Source organism: Sinocyclocheilus anshuiensis, unplaced genomic scaffold, assembly GCF_001515605.1.
Source record: "Sinocyclocheilus anshuiensis isolate Anshui unplaced genomic scaffold, SAMN03320099.WGS_v1.1 scaffold284, whole genome shotgun sequence".
Classification (NCBI taxonomy): Eukaryota; Metazoa; Chordata; class Actinopteri; order Cypriniformes; family Cyprinidae; genus Sinocyclocheilus; species Sinocyclocheilus anshuiensis.
Window position 1 is genome coordinate 1,761,201 of NW_015554266.1, and position 15,634 is coordinate 1,776,834.

The window sequence follows — 15,634 nt, forward strand, 5'->3', positions numbered from 1 at the left end:
TAAATCAGGAAGGGGGCCAACACTTTTTCACACCACTGTAAGATACATAAATATAGTTTAATTTGTCCGAGTACAAGGTTTTATTTTTTCAATTTTGCACCCTGTTTTGTCCCACTTCTCAAGAATGACTGTTCGAAGCAAAAACAGGCCAATATGCATCAATATGCATTGGCTTTGTCGCCTGAGGCTGAGACTAAAGTGCTGATAACTCTACAGCTGAAAGGACAGCCCTGCTCAAACCCCCTCTCTCGCTCTGAACATCAATGTCTGCTCATGTTACAGATTATTAAGCAGACGGTGATGTCAGACCTCCCTTATTAGCATAAGCACAATGCTTCCCTGAAAGATTCAGCTGAGAAGAAACAGTGGTGGATGAACCTCTAATGACAAAACAGAGCGGAGTCTCAACTAATAGTCTCAAAATATTGTGGATTTGTACATGGTGCAAGGCATTGTGGAACCAACCGGCTTGTGCATCAACAAAATGTAACAATACAAGGCATAATCAGAATTAAATTGACAGTCTTTATGTATAACAGTCAATGATGGCAGTTCCTCTCATCTGGAGTCTGTGGTTCACGAGGCTCAGGTCTTGTGGGACATTTTAATATGATGATGAATGATGAATTGAGGTTTACAATGCAGCTGACAGTGTGTGTGAACGGTGAATACTGAACATCCCTTTGACAGGGGAGTCAAAACTCCAGTCCTGACAGACTCTAAATCAGAAGCCACTTTGTATTAGAAAGCTGCATGAATGATTCCAGGATTATCTGTTAGGTTAAATCAGTTAAGAGCATTTAAATGCTAGGGAGCTATTGGATTGTGCTCACAAGTGCATGACTTCTAGAACTCTTCCAAATGATGAATCACTTGATAAGTTAAAGCTTTTTACAGCACAGTCTTCAGTATAAAGAGCTGGTGGATTCTCACCCGTAAGGACTCCATGTAGGACTTGTGACAGTCTATATGCAGGGTGTGGCCGCACGTCTGCACATACACACCCCCGTCCCAGCCAACAGACACAGACTGCAAACAGGAACTCTGGAAAATGAAAAAAAGAAGAACTAACTTCACTCATGAGCTAATAAAAGAGATAACATTAGATTTTGATTATATCTATTAAACTCTAAAGCTTTAGTTTTCAAGGAGAGGATAATAATGTAATAATGTACAATAAGAATGTTCAAAGCTGCTGTAAAATAGCTGATATGCGCACACTTTTGATGGCACAGCTGAATTTAATATTAATGCGGCAGCTGTAAACTATCTACACTTGGGGTAATGGGCTCCATTACCTTGCAGAAGAATTGTTTATTCTAATTGTTCCTTTTATAAAAGCAATAAGACACATGAGACAGTGATTTTACTGTGTGTCACACGGTGCCTAACAACCCTTAACCGTGATAACATCACGGTGTGATTGCATGTGGTTTATTGCAATAGTAAAGTATGTGTGTAACCCTAATGAAACAGTATCTGTATGAAATGCTTAGGCAGTCATACCGTATTTATATGCCTCAACAAAAAAAAAAAAAACATGTTTTAGAATGAGTTGTACATCGTTAGTGTGTTATATAGGTGTTTTTAAAGCAACACTGAAGTGTGTGAATGAGTATTTATATATGGCACGCACATCTTTAAAGTAGCGTTGCATAAGGGACAGCCTAACATCATGGGTCGCTCCACACGTGTCCTCGGGGTAGATATGTTCCTCATCCGTAGTAGGCAATCGCTTTGGTGTGTCACTACGACAACGGTGCCCCAACACTGAAACACATACACACTCTTTAGAAATGGCAATCATATGCTAATTAGCTGCCATCATCATATTTATGGCATTCTCCATTTGCATACTATAATGAAGTACCATGTCAAAGTCAAAACTGTAATGCACATCACGCTGCCTCCAAACCCCGCCATCCTGAATACTCAGCAATAAAAATTTAAAATAGACCAAATCAGCAGCCTGTTAGTCCATCAAATCTCCAACAGCTGATTTTCCAGCTCTATAGGGTCAGACCAGATTAAAAATACTAAAGTCACAAATCGGACAAATCACAGGCCAGTGATTATTCATAAAACAGAATGTTCATTTTAATCACAGGACTGGGGCGGGAGAAGACTATCTTCGAGTCTACCTGCTAAGAGGTCACAATGCTTGATAAATGAAGCAACTGAAACACCGTTGTTAAAATCAAGTAGTGTAAAGTGGGCGGATTTAAAGTCATGGGTGGGTTAATGTAGAGTTAAAGAGCTCCAGTGATCTGGACCACGTCCACTACAATCTGTTACCTGCAGATGGAAAGCTGTAATGCTGCACTCTTGTCCTACAGCTGTTAGAGACCTTAGAATAGATATTTGCATCTTTTTTTTTTTTTTTTGGTCCTACAGGAGACTTCCCGGGCTCAACCGTACGTCAACAACATCTGACCACAGAAAAAAGCACTTCCAGTGTTATTTAAACACACACACACGACAAACATTGGCTTCCACCTTCCACTCTAGAGTATAGATATTCTCAGTCAACATAAGAGTAAAAAAAAAAAATTGGGACGTATTGCATTTAATATACTGTGCTGCTTTGAAACTATATATTGTGAAAAGCCCTATACAAATAAATGCAAATGTACATGCATTTTTGGTTTGGGATGAGAAAATTGTGACAGCATTTTAATTTTTTGAAGAACCTTGTTCAAAGTTGCCAACATTTCTTTAAAATGTTAAACTGGACTTTCTGATACAAATAGCAGACTTATCTTTAGTGACTTATGCATCACGACTTTAAATACAGTGTCTGCTTGGAAGACATTTTGAAAGCAAGCAACAGTATGGTAACACAGGCAACCACAAAACTGATTGGACCTCCATAACGTGGAGTCCCTCAGGGCTCAATACTTGGACCTCTCATGTTCAATCTGTATATTCCCCACCAGGCCAAATAACGCAACACAACAAAATTGCTAATCATAGCCATGCAGACTAAAGTCCCAAGTAAGCCTATATATTGCATTGTGCATTCAGTGCATTGATGAATAAAACATTTGGATGTGTTTCCATAAACACAAAACAGAGATCCTCACATTTAGCAATAAATGGCACATACTAAATGAATACTTACCTTGAATGCTTAGAAATATACATGCTACTTCCAAATACTTGGTCTGGCATTTGGTAACATCAGGTTTCATTACAAAAATCCTGATTATCTCATTCATTATTGGCCTAAAGGACACTAATACTGACCACTGTTGAAACGGACACTAATACACTGCTAATGTAAATGCTGAACTTGTGAGAGCAGGTGTGTGATACCTGATGAAGCCTGCAGCAGTACCACCAGTCCTGTGGGTCTGTCTTCAGTAGACGGGCCGCTCTGGCCACAGATCACACAGTCATACAGAACCTCTGAGTCCAGAGGTTCTGCCGAGCCCATGTCCATCACTGCATCAGTTTCAGGTGACTCTATTAAAGACAAATCAAACAACAGTCAGATAACAAATACAAAGAATTATAGAGCACAGAATTATAGACTGGCAGATCGCAACATTTCCCTTCAGATAGAAAGGCTTTGTTTCCACAACCTAGTGAGCTACCCACAATTACTGTACAACATTTTAAGGCACCAAAGTAATGAAAACTGTTCCAAAATACAGGCAGCAAAATTTCAAGATACTTTGTATTGAGCAAATTCTGTGTATCCCTCACACAAGAGGCAATCTCAAAATACACTGCAAAAAGTTCTAACCAAAAAAAAAATTGAGTTGAGAGGAATGTTGATTATAAATTATTCCATTTAATTCGTGAAGAGTATTGAAGAAAACAGATCAGTAGATAAGACAACTCACTAGATTTTAAAGCACAGATGAAGATCAATTTGGATCGACCATGAGGGATACTTTCCCTAGGTGGTCAATAACATTCAGTTTAAGTTGTGTAGACATTGACTGCTCACCAGAATTTTAGAGAGTCTGGCACAGTTTGAAGCTCCGAAGCAAAAAAAAAAAGTAAAAAAAGTACCAAAAAAAAAAAACAGTACCATGAAATTCTAGATACAGTATTTTTGTACATTAATATGGCTACCATTCATTACCATTGCATCCCACTGCACCATGGTCCCATCATAGTACTTTTTTGTAAGGGTTCGGTTTTTTTTCCACAAAAACAAAATGCAGAGAGGAGCCAAGCATAAGTCAAGTGTATGAGAATATGGGGTAAAAATCCAATGAATGAACATGAATTATGAGTGCAGTAGATTGGCAAAATTTAATTAGTTATATAATGTGGATCTGAATTACTTTTTTGCCCTCTCCTGGTTAAATTAAACAGTAAATGGAGGTCCAGGCGGTCATGCATTAAAAGCAGTAACAACAGAGCTAATGTAGTGTGAACCCTGTTTTTATACGGCATGTGCAAAATGAGCAGAATATTCTGCTATCTGTGAAGGTCAGTATCTAAACACAGTATCCTAAAACTGTTCATGTACCTAAAACTTTGTGATTATATCATATATGGCTATACAACATCTGCTGTATTTGCATCTCTTGCTTTTTTATTTTTTATCCTCCTACAGGTGACTTCCTGGGCTCAATCGTATGTCAACAACATCTGACCACAGAAAAAAGCACTTCCAGTGTTACACACACACACACACACACACACACACACACACACACACACACACACACACACACACACACACACACACTTCCACCTTCCACTCTAGAGCATAGATATTCTGAGTCAACACAAGAGTAAAAAATTAGGGACGTATTGCATTTAGTTACTTATCATAATGAGTGGTCCAAAATGTAATATATTTTCCATTGCTTTAAAAGTAGCATTCCCAGTAACAAACACTGTCGATATCTGCTATTCCCGTCTGACATATTCCTAGGGATTAATTACCTCTTCTAAATCACTCTTAAATGTTAAAGAACATGTTTGATTTCAGAGCAAATAGAGGCTTTGTAAATGTCAGCATGTGTTTGGATTGATTTATAGCTTAAGGTGCAGAGACAGAGAAGTCTATGGGGAAATGAAACATTTGTGTTGGAAGGTTAATGTGACAGTGTTTGCCTGAGGCGCCCTACCTGGTACTGTTGCCCTCCAACACACCCGTCCTAACTCGACACTACAATACGAGAGATACTTTGACAACTATTCTTCATATGCGGACGATTCATGACCTTTATACACAGAAAAACTAGTCAAAATCTCAAATACCATGATGGTGAAACTACTTTTTGTTGATTTCAATCATAATTTCCTTCCATCTACCTGTTTTTATCCAGAAGCACTTGTTCATCAAAAACACACAAGCATACACAAGGTTCACAGTTCAAACTCAAGCGTTAATATAGACGTCTGCCAGTCAAGCTCTTATTACACAGTAAACAAGATTAATGAAGCAGACCACTAGATTACCAACAAATAAAGTAATTAACACAGCAATTAAGCAGCAAATACAGCTTAATTAACACAGGAGATGTTTGCAAAGCAATGTGTGAACTTTAAGAGATTTAGGACACTGAATTATTATCCAACGCACTATTAGAGAAACCCAAAATTATAAAAAGAGCTTAATTACAAGAGAATTTGCTGGGGGTGGCAAAAAAAAGTGCATCTGAATCTTATAATAAATGTCAAATTGTTAATGGGTAATTATAATTTTCTGCAACCAAAAATAAACGAATGAATGAATGAACAAATTAATATAAATAAATAAACGAACAAAATAAATAAAAGATAGGAGAAAAAAATAAATCTATATTAATGCTTTTCTGTTTCCCTGAGAAACTGGGTTCACTCGTAAAAACACTGAAATATATATTTTTTCCTCTCAAATCATATATCCAAAACAAATGTTTTGCGAGCGAATGAAAGTTTCATCCCCCCAGATATTTTGCGGTTCTTCTTTAAAATAAGATTCAAAGTTGACTTTAAAGTCACACTTTATGTAGACAACAAAGAAAGGTATTGGCTATGTGAGACTATATTATGGGCACTCAAGTTCTCTTTAATTAAGACTGTATTGAGCTGATTTCTGATCAGGCATCGATTGAAACTCAAATCCCTCTGTAAACACCCATCTCTGTTCTTATCCCTGCAGTAAGGCATCCAGTACTGCTCTGAGATGCATTACCATATGCACAGATGCTCCAAATGCTGGCCCAATTTATCTCATTAGAATTCCAGTGCAAATATCCATGTCCAAAGTGACCTTTGATTCAAATCTGGAAAACAAATGAAGCCTGTACATCAGAGCTCAAGAGAATGTTTTATTCTGACAAACGGATGCATCTACACATCTATAATACAGACACCGCTCAATGTCAGCGGGGACATCAGCCATGGGCGTCTGAAGCTAATATTTCAACCAAATCTCAACGTCACTTTGAGCATTTGCTGTTGACTTCCGGGAAGCAAAGACAAATCCCGGTTATCTAAACAGATTAGATATGATCCCTATTCAGATAACACTGCTCTGTAGTGATGTTCTGAAATTTCGGCAAACGGAAATATTCTGAAGAAAATACATTTTTAGTTTTGGCCAAAACCGTTTTTAGAGGGCTGAAATCACTGACTGAAACTGTGACATTTAATTAGCGTTTCTCCAATGTCATTGTCTATTTCATGCACACAAAATGGATAAACGACAACAGCTAAACATGTCAGCTGTGTAGATGCTAGGGCTGGGCTGGCAATATCAAGTTCTCGTTTTCAATCCACCTTCATTCAGATGAAACAATATCTATTCTTAAATCCCAAACTGGATCTTTTAGTCCATGCTGTTTTCAGATGATGTGTGAACAAAACTTAACAAAACATTTTTTGTAGCACTCCTGTCTTCCAATAATTGCAATATGATCGCAAAATTACTTTGACACGCTTTAATGTGGTGTGACAGATCACTCACTTCAAGTTACAGTGCAAAGCACATAACCAATCGTGTCTTCCTCTTTACTACTAGTTATCGAATAAAATAAACATTAATGAGCATCAGAAGGTTTGTAGAAAGATACAGTACAACTTACTGAAATGTATAGTTTTTATGTTATCACTCAATCAGTGCTTCAACTGCAGAAAGACGTCAATAAAAGAGCTTGTAAACATGTTACGTTTGAATACATTTGTCATGAAAACAACGAACTGGGGTAGAAACATAATATTATTATTTAGAAGTTGATATTAAAGGGATAGTTCACACAAAAATGAAAATTCTGTCATTAATTACTCACCCTCATGTCGTTTCACACCCGTAAGACCTTCGTTCATCTTTGGAACACAAATTAAGGTATTTTTGATGGAATCTGAGAGCTGTCTGACCCTCCATAGACAGCAGCACAACTGAAATGTTCCCAAGTCCAGAAACGTAGCAAGGAGATCTGTAAAATAATCCATGTGACATCAGGGGTTCAACCGCAATTATATGAAGCTACGAGAATACTTTTTGTGCGCAAAAAATAAAAAATAAAAATAACGACTTTATTCAACAATTTGTCTTGTCCGCATCACCCTGTAGCGCCATTTTGGAGAATATCCGCTGGACGTAAACAGCGTATGCTGTTCTGTGTCACCTGGGTCACGCCGGATCTGTTTCCTACATTGTTGTGATTTGATCTGAATGGAAACAGTGTTTACGTCAAGCTGATACTCTCCAAAATGGCACCAGGGTGATGCGTTTTTTTTTTTCTTTTGCGCACAAAAAGTATTATCGTAGCTTCGTAAAATTACGGTTGAACCCCTGATGTCACATGGATTATTTTACAGATCTCCTTGCTACGTTTCTGGACTTGGGAACATTTCAGTTGCATTGCTGTCTATGCAGGGTCAGACAGCTCTCAGATTCCATCAAAAATATCTTAATTTGTGTTCCGAAGATGAACGAAGGTCTTACGGGTTTGAAACGACGAGGGTGAGTAATTAATGACAGCATTTTCATTTTTGGGTGAACTAACCCTTTAAAACGGCCTTATTTGTATTTTTAACATTTTAACTCCGTTTGTAACACTTTACATTAAGGTTCTATTAGTTAATGTATTAACTAACATAAACAAACAATGAACAATACATGCATTACAGTATTTATTAATCTTTGTTAATGTTAGTTCATGAAAATACAGTCGTTCATGTTAAATCACAGTACATTAACTAATATTAACAAACACAACTTGTAATTTTAATAATGCATTAGTAAATACTGAAATGAACATGAACTAAGATTAATAAATGCTGTAGAAGTATTGTTCATTCTTAGTTCATGTTTACTAATGTAGTTAACTAATGTTAACCAATGGAGCTACCACTCCATTTTATTTGAGTGTTGACTAATTTAAAGTCGCCATGAAATCAAAATTTACAATTCTTATTTTTATATGTAATATTGTAGTTTTTATTATATTTATCTGTGCACTTCATAATTTTTTTTTTTTAATTAATGTGCCCTCGTAATCTTTAATCAAATACGTTAACCTTCTCTCCCCCATTCGAAACGACTTTTCTTCTCTTCCTGTGATGTGCTGTGACGTGAGGGCGGGGCTATCGGGGTCAGTCTCGTTTCTGCCTTCATTTTGTTAGCAACGCCCAACTTCCAACGATCCAATCAATTCCCGAAGGATGAAATCAAGCCCCACCCTGCATTTTTTCTCATTTCAGTAGCCGTTTCACTCGGATATACGTCACAATAGGAAAAAAGGACAATCTTCAACTTCCGTTTCATGCTGAATTTAAATGTGATTGATTAAATAAACTTTATTTTCAGTTTCGGCCAAATGCAAACTTTAATTCCAGTTTCAGTGTTTTGGTAAAAAAATTATTTTGGTGCACCACCACTGCTCTAAACATGAAATACAAAAATAACTGCAACGCTCTATAATTTTCTTTAACACACAAGGCCTTTTCAAACAGAAATGCTTGGTAGTACTACCGATACTGGTATTGTTGCATTTGTTTAATATTTTACGAATTTCGACAATCTATCCCTAGTGGCTTTAATCTAGAAAGAGGCTGTTGTGAAAACACACACACATACATACATACATACATATACATACATACATAATATTACAGTAAGGTTTATATTAAAACTTCATCACTCATGTCTTAAACACAGTGTCATTCTCTCTTGATCTCGGTGACCAGCACACAGCAGAATAGCCCTGAAGCACACCAGTACGGCCCCTGAGGATCACACACACACACACGGTTCTGCTAAAAAGGCCCGAGGGAGTGTGAAGGGCAGAACAGAGGCAATTTGTGTCACCTTCCCTCAGAGAGTAAGATTACAACCCACAGCTTCAGCCTTCAAGGACTTCTGCAAGTTTACCACGTCCTCTAAACTATGTAGTAATGGACTGTAAAATATAATCGACTAAACTGTTAAGAATACTACATTGAAGAGCGCATGATTAAAACCAGAATTTTATCTAAATAGCTACAATAACATTCCTTAATGTTCCTGAAATATCAAACCAATACCATAATGCATTCATATGCAGCGCTTTCTGTATGAGCTATTTTAATTAACAATTTTTATTTATTTAAACAGACTAACTTTATCCAAAATTCTAAATTCTGCATTTTAAAAATGTTTCCCAAGATTTCTGCAGTCAGTTATATTGCTTAGCTATTTTTCAATGCAAGAACGAATCTCATAAATGCCCCCCCACGTCTGGGCCGGGGTTTGCACATCCCAGATACATACAGAACAACAGCCACAGACAGACTCAAAGATAAGGTGGAAACACACACCGATTAAAAATGTATGCTGTGTCTTTAGATCAGATAGACATCAGTATGAAAATCAGTCAAATAGATATGAAACTTATCATCTACTAATTAACCACTGGAGAGACTCATCAGATATGCTTCATAAAGGTCAGCAATGAACTTTAACTCATGTGCTAGCTCACCAACATCCATGGCAGTCTCCATGAAGCTCTTCTGCCTGGAGGCAAACTCTGCCAGCAGCTTCTGCTGTCTCTCTCTGGCCCTTTGACGCCTGCAGATGTCAAAACAGAAATCATATGCATCATTATTAACCGTTAATTATGAAATGTCCATTTTCTAAGGCTATGAATGATGGGTTAAGAATCAGATGGGGTTGAAATGTTGACGTTAAGATAATCCGACTACATCTGATGACTGTTTGAAGGACGTATTTGATCATGATTTACCAAATCAGATTTTGAAGACTGGCATATACTCGTCCTCAGACAATCATTGAGTCCACTGGAAATGCTCATTAGTTAGAGGCACACCAACTGAAATTCTGGTCAGTATATAATTATTTTCATTTCTTGTTCTTTCATAATATTTCCACGTTACCCAATAAGATGGAGATAAACATATATATAAATAAAAAAATTAGGGCTGCAGAATTAACGCATTAATTGGGCGCTATTAATTATGGAAAAATTGTTACAATTATTAAAGCATTTAATGTACCAGACCTGTTTGTTATCTTACAGTTGCTGATGCTTATGATACAGGACATCGACTAATGTGATATTGATTTTATAAAAGAGTTCAATAAACAAAAAGTTAGACACAATATTGTCAGTATTATCCATTTTTGCTCAATTTAACAAAATAAAATATTTCCAAACAAACCACAGCAGAACTGCTGGGCCTTTCAGTGCAACACAAATCGAGTGAGCCAATGACTGAGTGACCTATTCATAAAAAAAATCAATCACACATCAATCAGCTGTTTGAACAAATCATTTGATTGAATGACTGAATGATTCACTCACTCAAGACATTAAGACTCAGCCCATAATCAGAGATGCTAACGGTCGGTTTATTACTCGTTATATCACCAATACAGAGCATTGAAGAAAGAAAGATACAGACTTCATAACAGCTCATGAATCTGGCAGAAAGCCATATTTTTTCAAATCAGACATTGATATACTACGCAAACATAAAAGAGCATGTTTAATTCATTCTAAGGCTCTGAGAAAGGGTGCAAATGAAACAGGGAACACACACACACCTCTCTTCCTTGTCCATACTCTTCTTATCTCCAGGACTGTTCTTCTTGAGCGGTATGGGTGGAAACACTTTCCCGCAGATTTCCTGTAGGCACCTCTTGCTGTGCCGGCTACGGGTGGCAGCTTTGGCCAGGATCCTCTCGATAGCTGTTAACCCATCTCCGTGCGCATGATGGGCCGGATCCACCTCAGCCAACCAGCTCAGAGACAGAGAGTCCTGCTTGGCAGACAGTTTCTGGTGCAGCTTGACCAGGAGAGACAGCATGCTCTCACGGATCTCCAGGATCTCAGTCACCAGCTGCGGAGGCGAGCCGGGCGGCAGCCAGCGAGAGGATGAGGACTTGGGCCGCACCGCCTGACTGGCCTCGTGGTTACTGCGGTTTATGATCTCCTGGAACTTCCTTCTGCGCTCTGCCACTAGACTGAAGACCTGAGCCTCACGCAGGTTCTGAGGAGAGACCACAGACGGAGAATAAGCAGGCAGAATGAAAAAGCCGCTTGCAGCTATAGGTCTCTAAGCACACCAACAGCACAATCACGAGTCATCAGAGTCATAGACACTCACAGCAAGTAATTCACATGCTATTATAAAAGCAATAACCCACTCGAGGTTGAGTTCGGTTGTTAAATCATTGTAACACATGGTCTTTAAAGAGCCAAGTACTTTTATAAAAGGGTGTTAAGTGCAACATGATAAAATATATTTAATAAATAGTTTAATCATTATTATTAGTAGTAAAAATGTATTAATAGTAATAATCAGAATGTGTAGTAATAATAATAACTAGATTTTAAAAAGTTAGTCAAGATAAACACTGATATTGGCTTATTTTATGTTGAACAATACTGTGCAAGTTCCCAGCATGCATTGTAGCTTGAAAACATTTTGTGGTAATTTTTTTTTTAAATATTATCATTGTTTTACATTTTACTGGCTTAAAGGGGTCATATGATGTTGCTAAAAAGAACATTATTTTGTGTATTTGGTGTAATGAAATGTGTTTATGCGGTTTAAGGTTCAAAAAACCTAATTATTAGGTTTTATTAAAAACTTTTTTTAATTTAAAAAAAGAATATTAAAAAAATATATTTTCCACATACAGTACATTATTGTTTCTCCTCTATGCCCCGCCTTTCTGAAACGCGTCGATTTTTACAAAGCTCATCGGTCTGAAAAGCGCGGTGTGCGGAAGACCAAACAAAGTAGTTTCGCTTTTGCAACGAAACACAACATTGCGGCGACGGTGGCAGCAACAATAAAGTTACAGTTTCTTTCTTTGCGTGAACATTTGGGCGGCATTATGCAAATCTTCCCACACAGTGACGTAGACATGTGGGGGCGTGTTTAAACGAGGCATTTTAGGAGGGCGTGGACGAGTCTTAACTTTTATAAAGAATATCTCTTTGGGTTTGAGACTTTAGTTTTTGCAACTTTAGGGATCTTATCTATTCACGAACAGCTTGTAACACTCCAAAGAGAAAGGAAAACTTGAAATCGCATCATATGACTCCTTTAATTTATGCTGCTGTCACTGTCAGTTAGCTGTCATATGGATCAGAGTTCATATTTCATTTCATATAAAAGAAAGAATTGCTAAAGAGGATTAGCATTTCAAAATGCTAAATAATCTTTAGTTGATGTGGCAGATCTTTTAAAATTCAATAGACTGCCTTTTATTCATTACATGAACTGAAGTTGTTAAGTTGTCAGTTGCTAATTAAGTTAACCTAGGTTGACTGCGATATGTAGCCTTATTTTTGTTTGTTGAGTTAGGTCAATTTTATTTTATTTTATTTTTTACAGTGTAGCAATGATACAAAATTGTGTATAACACATGACAATGCTGTCGATATACAGCCTCACTTCCTGTTTGCCATCTTTAGGATATGGCTTTTTGCTGTATTCATTTAAAGGGATAGTTCACCCAAAAATGAAAATGTCCACATAATTTACTCACCCTACGCCATCCTAGGTTATTATGACTTTCTTCTTTCAGATGAATCCAATCAGAGTTATATTAAAAAATTGTCCTGGCTCTTCCAAGCTTTATAATGGTAGTGAATGGGTGTTTTTTTTGTCAATATTCCAAAAGAAGTCCAATAAAGCGCATCCATCGATCATAAAAAGTGTCCCACAATGTTCCGGGGGGTGGGTGAATAAAAGCCTCCTGAAGCGAATCAATGCATTTTGTAAGAAAAATATCCATATTTAAAACTTTATAACCCGTAATCTCTAGCTTCCGCTAACTGTCGTACGCGCGTTCATTCCGCTGGATGACGTAGTGTAAGCGCCTGTGAGAATATGCTAGTCTCGCGAAAACCAACGTTTGTTTACAGGAGCAAAGTTTCCTTACTTTAGCAAAGGAAAATAAGTCTCCTCTTGGCTTATATCAAAATCCTCTGACATTTTTCTTTACAAATCCTCGTTTTGTACTTCTAATCCGTGACCGACGTTTTGTTTTGCTCTCTCCGCTGCGCTTCCGCATTTGTCACTTCTCACCGGACATGACGCTACGCCTACGTCATCCGCCGGAATGAACGCGAGTACGACAGTTAGCGGAAGCTAGAGATGACGGTTTATAAAGTTTTAAATATGGATATTTTTCTTACAAAAACGCATTGTTTCGCTTCAGGAGGCCTTTATTCACTCCCCCGGAGCCGTGAGACGGATGGACGCACTTTATTGGGCTAATGACAGAAATCACCCACTCACTGCCATTATAAAGCTTGGAAGAGCAAGGATATTTTTAATATAACTCTGATTGTATTCATAGGAAAGAAGAAAGTCATATACACCTAGGATGGCTTGAGGGTGAGTAAATTATGGGCTAATTTTCATTTTTGGGTGAACTATCTCTTTAAAGAAACTGCAGAGTCACCACTCCTTAGTATTCAGAGATTTAAACTATTACACTCTAGACTCGGATTCGGCTTTCTGAACCAGTAAGCAGCCCCAGTGGAAGTGTCTCATAAGAAACAGTTATTAGGCAAGTGACATTTGCTGCCCAACGGGGGAAACAGAAGGACAGGAAAGAAGATCACAGAGGACTTCAAACTCCAAGTGAAATACACAGAGGTGAAGCTGAAGGTTAGACCTGACACTGGTCAGAAAAATAGATCTGCTTTAGTCTAGTTTAAATGCATTCATGACATTTCTGACCAATGACTGGAAGAACATATTCTTGAATCAATATGATAAAAGATAATTCCTTTGCACATACGGAGAACTAACCCTTATGGAACGTGTCAGTTGTTCATAGTGTGTTTAATTAGCATGCTGATCTCACTGAAGTGGATGAATATTTAATGATGAGCAGTGAACCGCTGACCGCTGGGCTCAAGACTCATATCACTATACATCACTAGAAACGCATGCGGTTAAAGCAAACTTCCTCTCATCACTTACACTCATCTCTAGCTAGAACATACTGTGAACACGTCAAACAAACCAAGCAGGAGAAAACTGGACAGAGCAATGCACAGACGAAAAACACACACACACAATCACAGAAAACTAAAAGTACCACAAGGTACATCATGACCAGTGCTCTATTTCCTGTGCACTTATTTGTAATTTGGTCAATGGCATGATACTCATTTTGTGTGTCTGGGTCTAATAGTTCATTTCTGAAATTCTGTGCGCAATTTCTTCTGAGAAGAAAGACTTGAATAAACCTCTTTATAGAACACATTTGTGATACGTTACGTAAAATCTACACAAGACTCATTCATCAGAGAATACTGGAAAAAAAAAAAAAAAAAAACTTAATAGGTTAACAGTAAGTTCCCGTACAACATACAGGGAAAAACGGATCTAACTGGACATTTCATGTAATTTTACAGTAAAATACTGTTAAATGTACAGTTTTTAAACAGTAAAAAAAGGCAAATCTAAATATAATTTACAGTGGAAAAACTATAAACTGATATTCCCACAATTCCCTGTGTGACACTTCACATTTGAAAGTATTGTGTTTAAATAATTATGTTTCTTCATTTTTGGTTTTGTTATCAGTTCTGCACATTTGGGTTTTTTGCTACATCTTCTGTTGTTTAATGATTGTTTATTGCATTATTTTAGTGCCGTGTGTGTTGCCACAGTGGTGTTTTGTGTTTGCGTGAATGACTGCACCTTCTGTATACTAGTATAATTCAGCTCGTGGAAACTTTTTTATGATTCTTCATGTTCTTCCTCTTTTACCACCTGCATTATTATGGTGGTTGTCAGTATATTTTAAAGGTACAAAATAGATTTTTGTAGCAGTGTGTATTGTTGGATTTGCAGATTTAAATAGCAATTTTCTTGTTTGTAAATTACAGTTTTATACTGTAAAATGTACAGGTTGTTCTGTAAACGTTTACATTTTTATTGCATTTTTTACAGAATTATTCTGGCAACCACAGCAGCCAGGATTTGTTGGTGTTGTTGTTTTTGTTTGTAAAAACAACAGGATTTTTATATTTATAGTGCACAGTATTACAGATTTTTGATCAAATAAATGCAGCCTTGATGAGCATAAGACACACATTAAGAAATATTAAAAAATCTTAACTTTTGAACGGTAGTGTACATATATTAACCTAGTTACTTGGCAAAACATTTTTTTTTTTTTTTTTTTTTTTTTTTTTTTTTTTCC

The 15,634-nt window shown here is 37.1% G+C and overlaps 1 protein-coding gene across 2 annotated transcripts in view; it reads right to left on the reverse strand.

The window, feature by feature from the left end:
• LOC107671306 (E3 ubiquitin-protein ligase UBR3-like) overlaps positions 1-15,634 on the reverse strand; it is a 66,826-nt gene that overhangs the window by 25,601 nt on the left and 25,591 nt on the right. For both annotated transcript variants that reach the window (XM_016464198.1, XM_016464197.1), the window contains exons 23-27: positions 11,000-11,445; positions 9,915-10,003; positions 3,316-3,465; positions 1,637-1,770; positions 934-1,044 (exon numbers count right to left, since the gene is read on the reverse strand). In XM_016464198.1, coding sequence (XP_016319684.1) covers positions 934-1,044; positions 1,637-1,770; positions 3,316-3,465; positions 9,915-10,003; positions 11,000-11,445 — 930 coding nt within the window. The remainder of the gene's footprint in view (positions 1-933; positions 1,045-1,636; positions 1,771-3,315; positions 3,466-9,914; positions 10,004-10,999; positions 11,446-15,634) is intronic.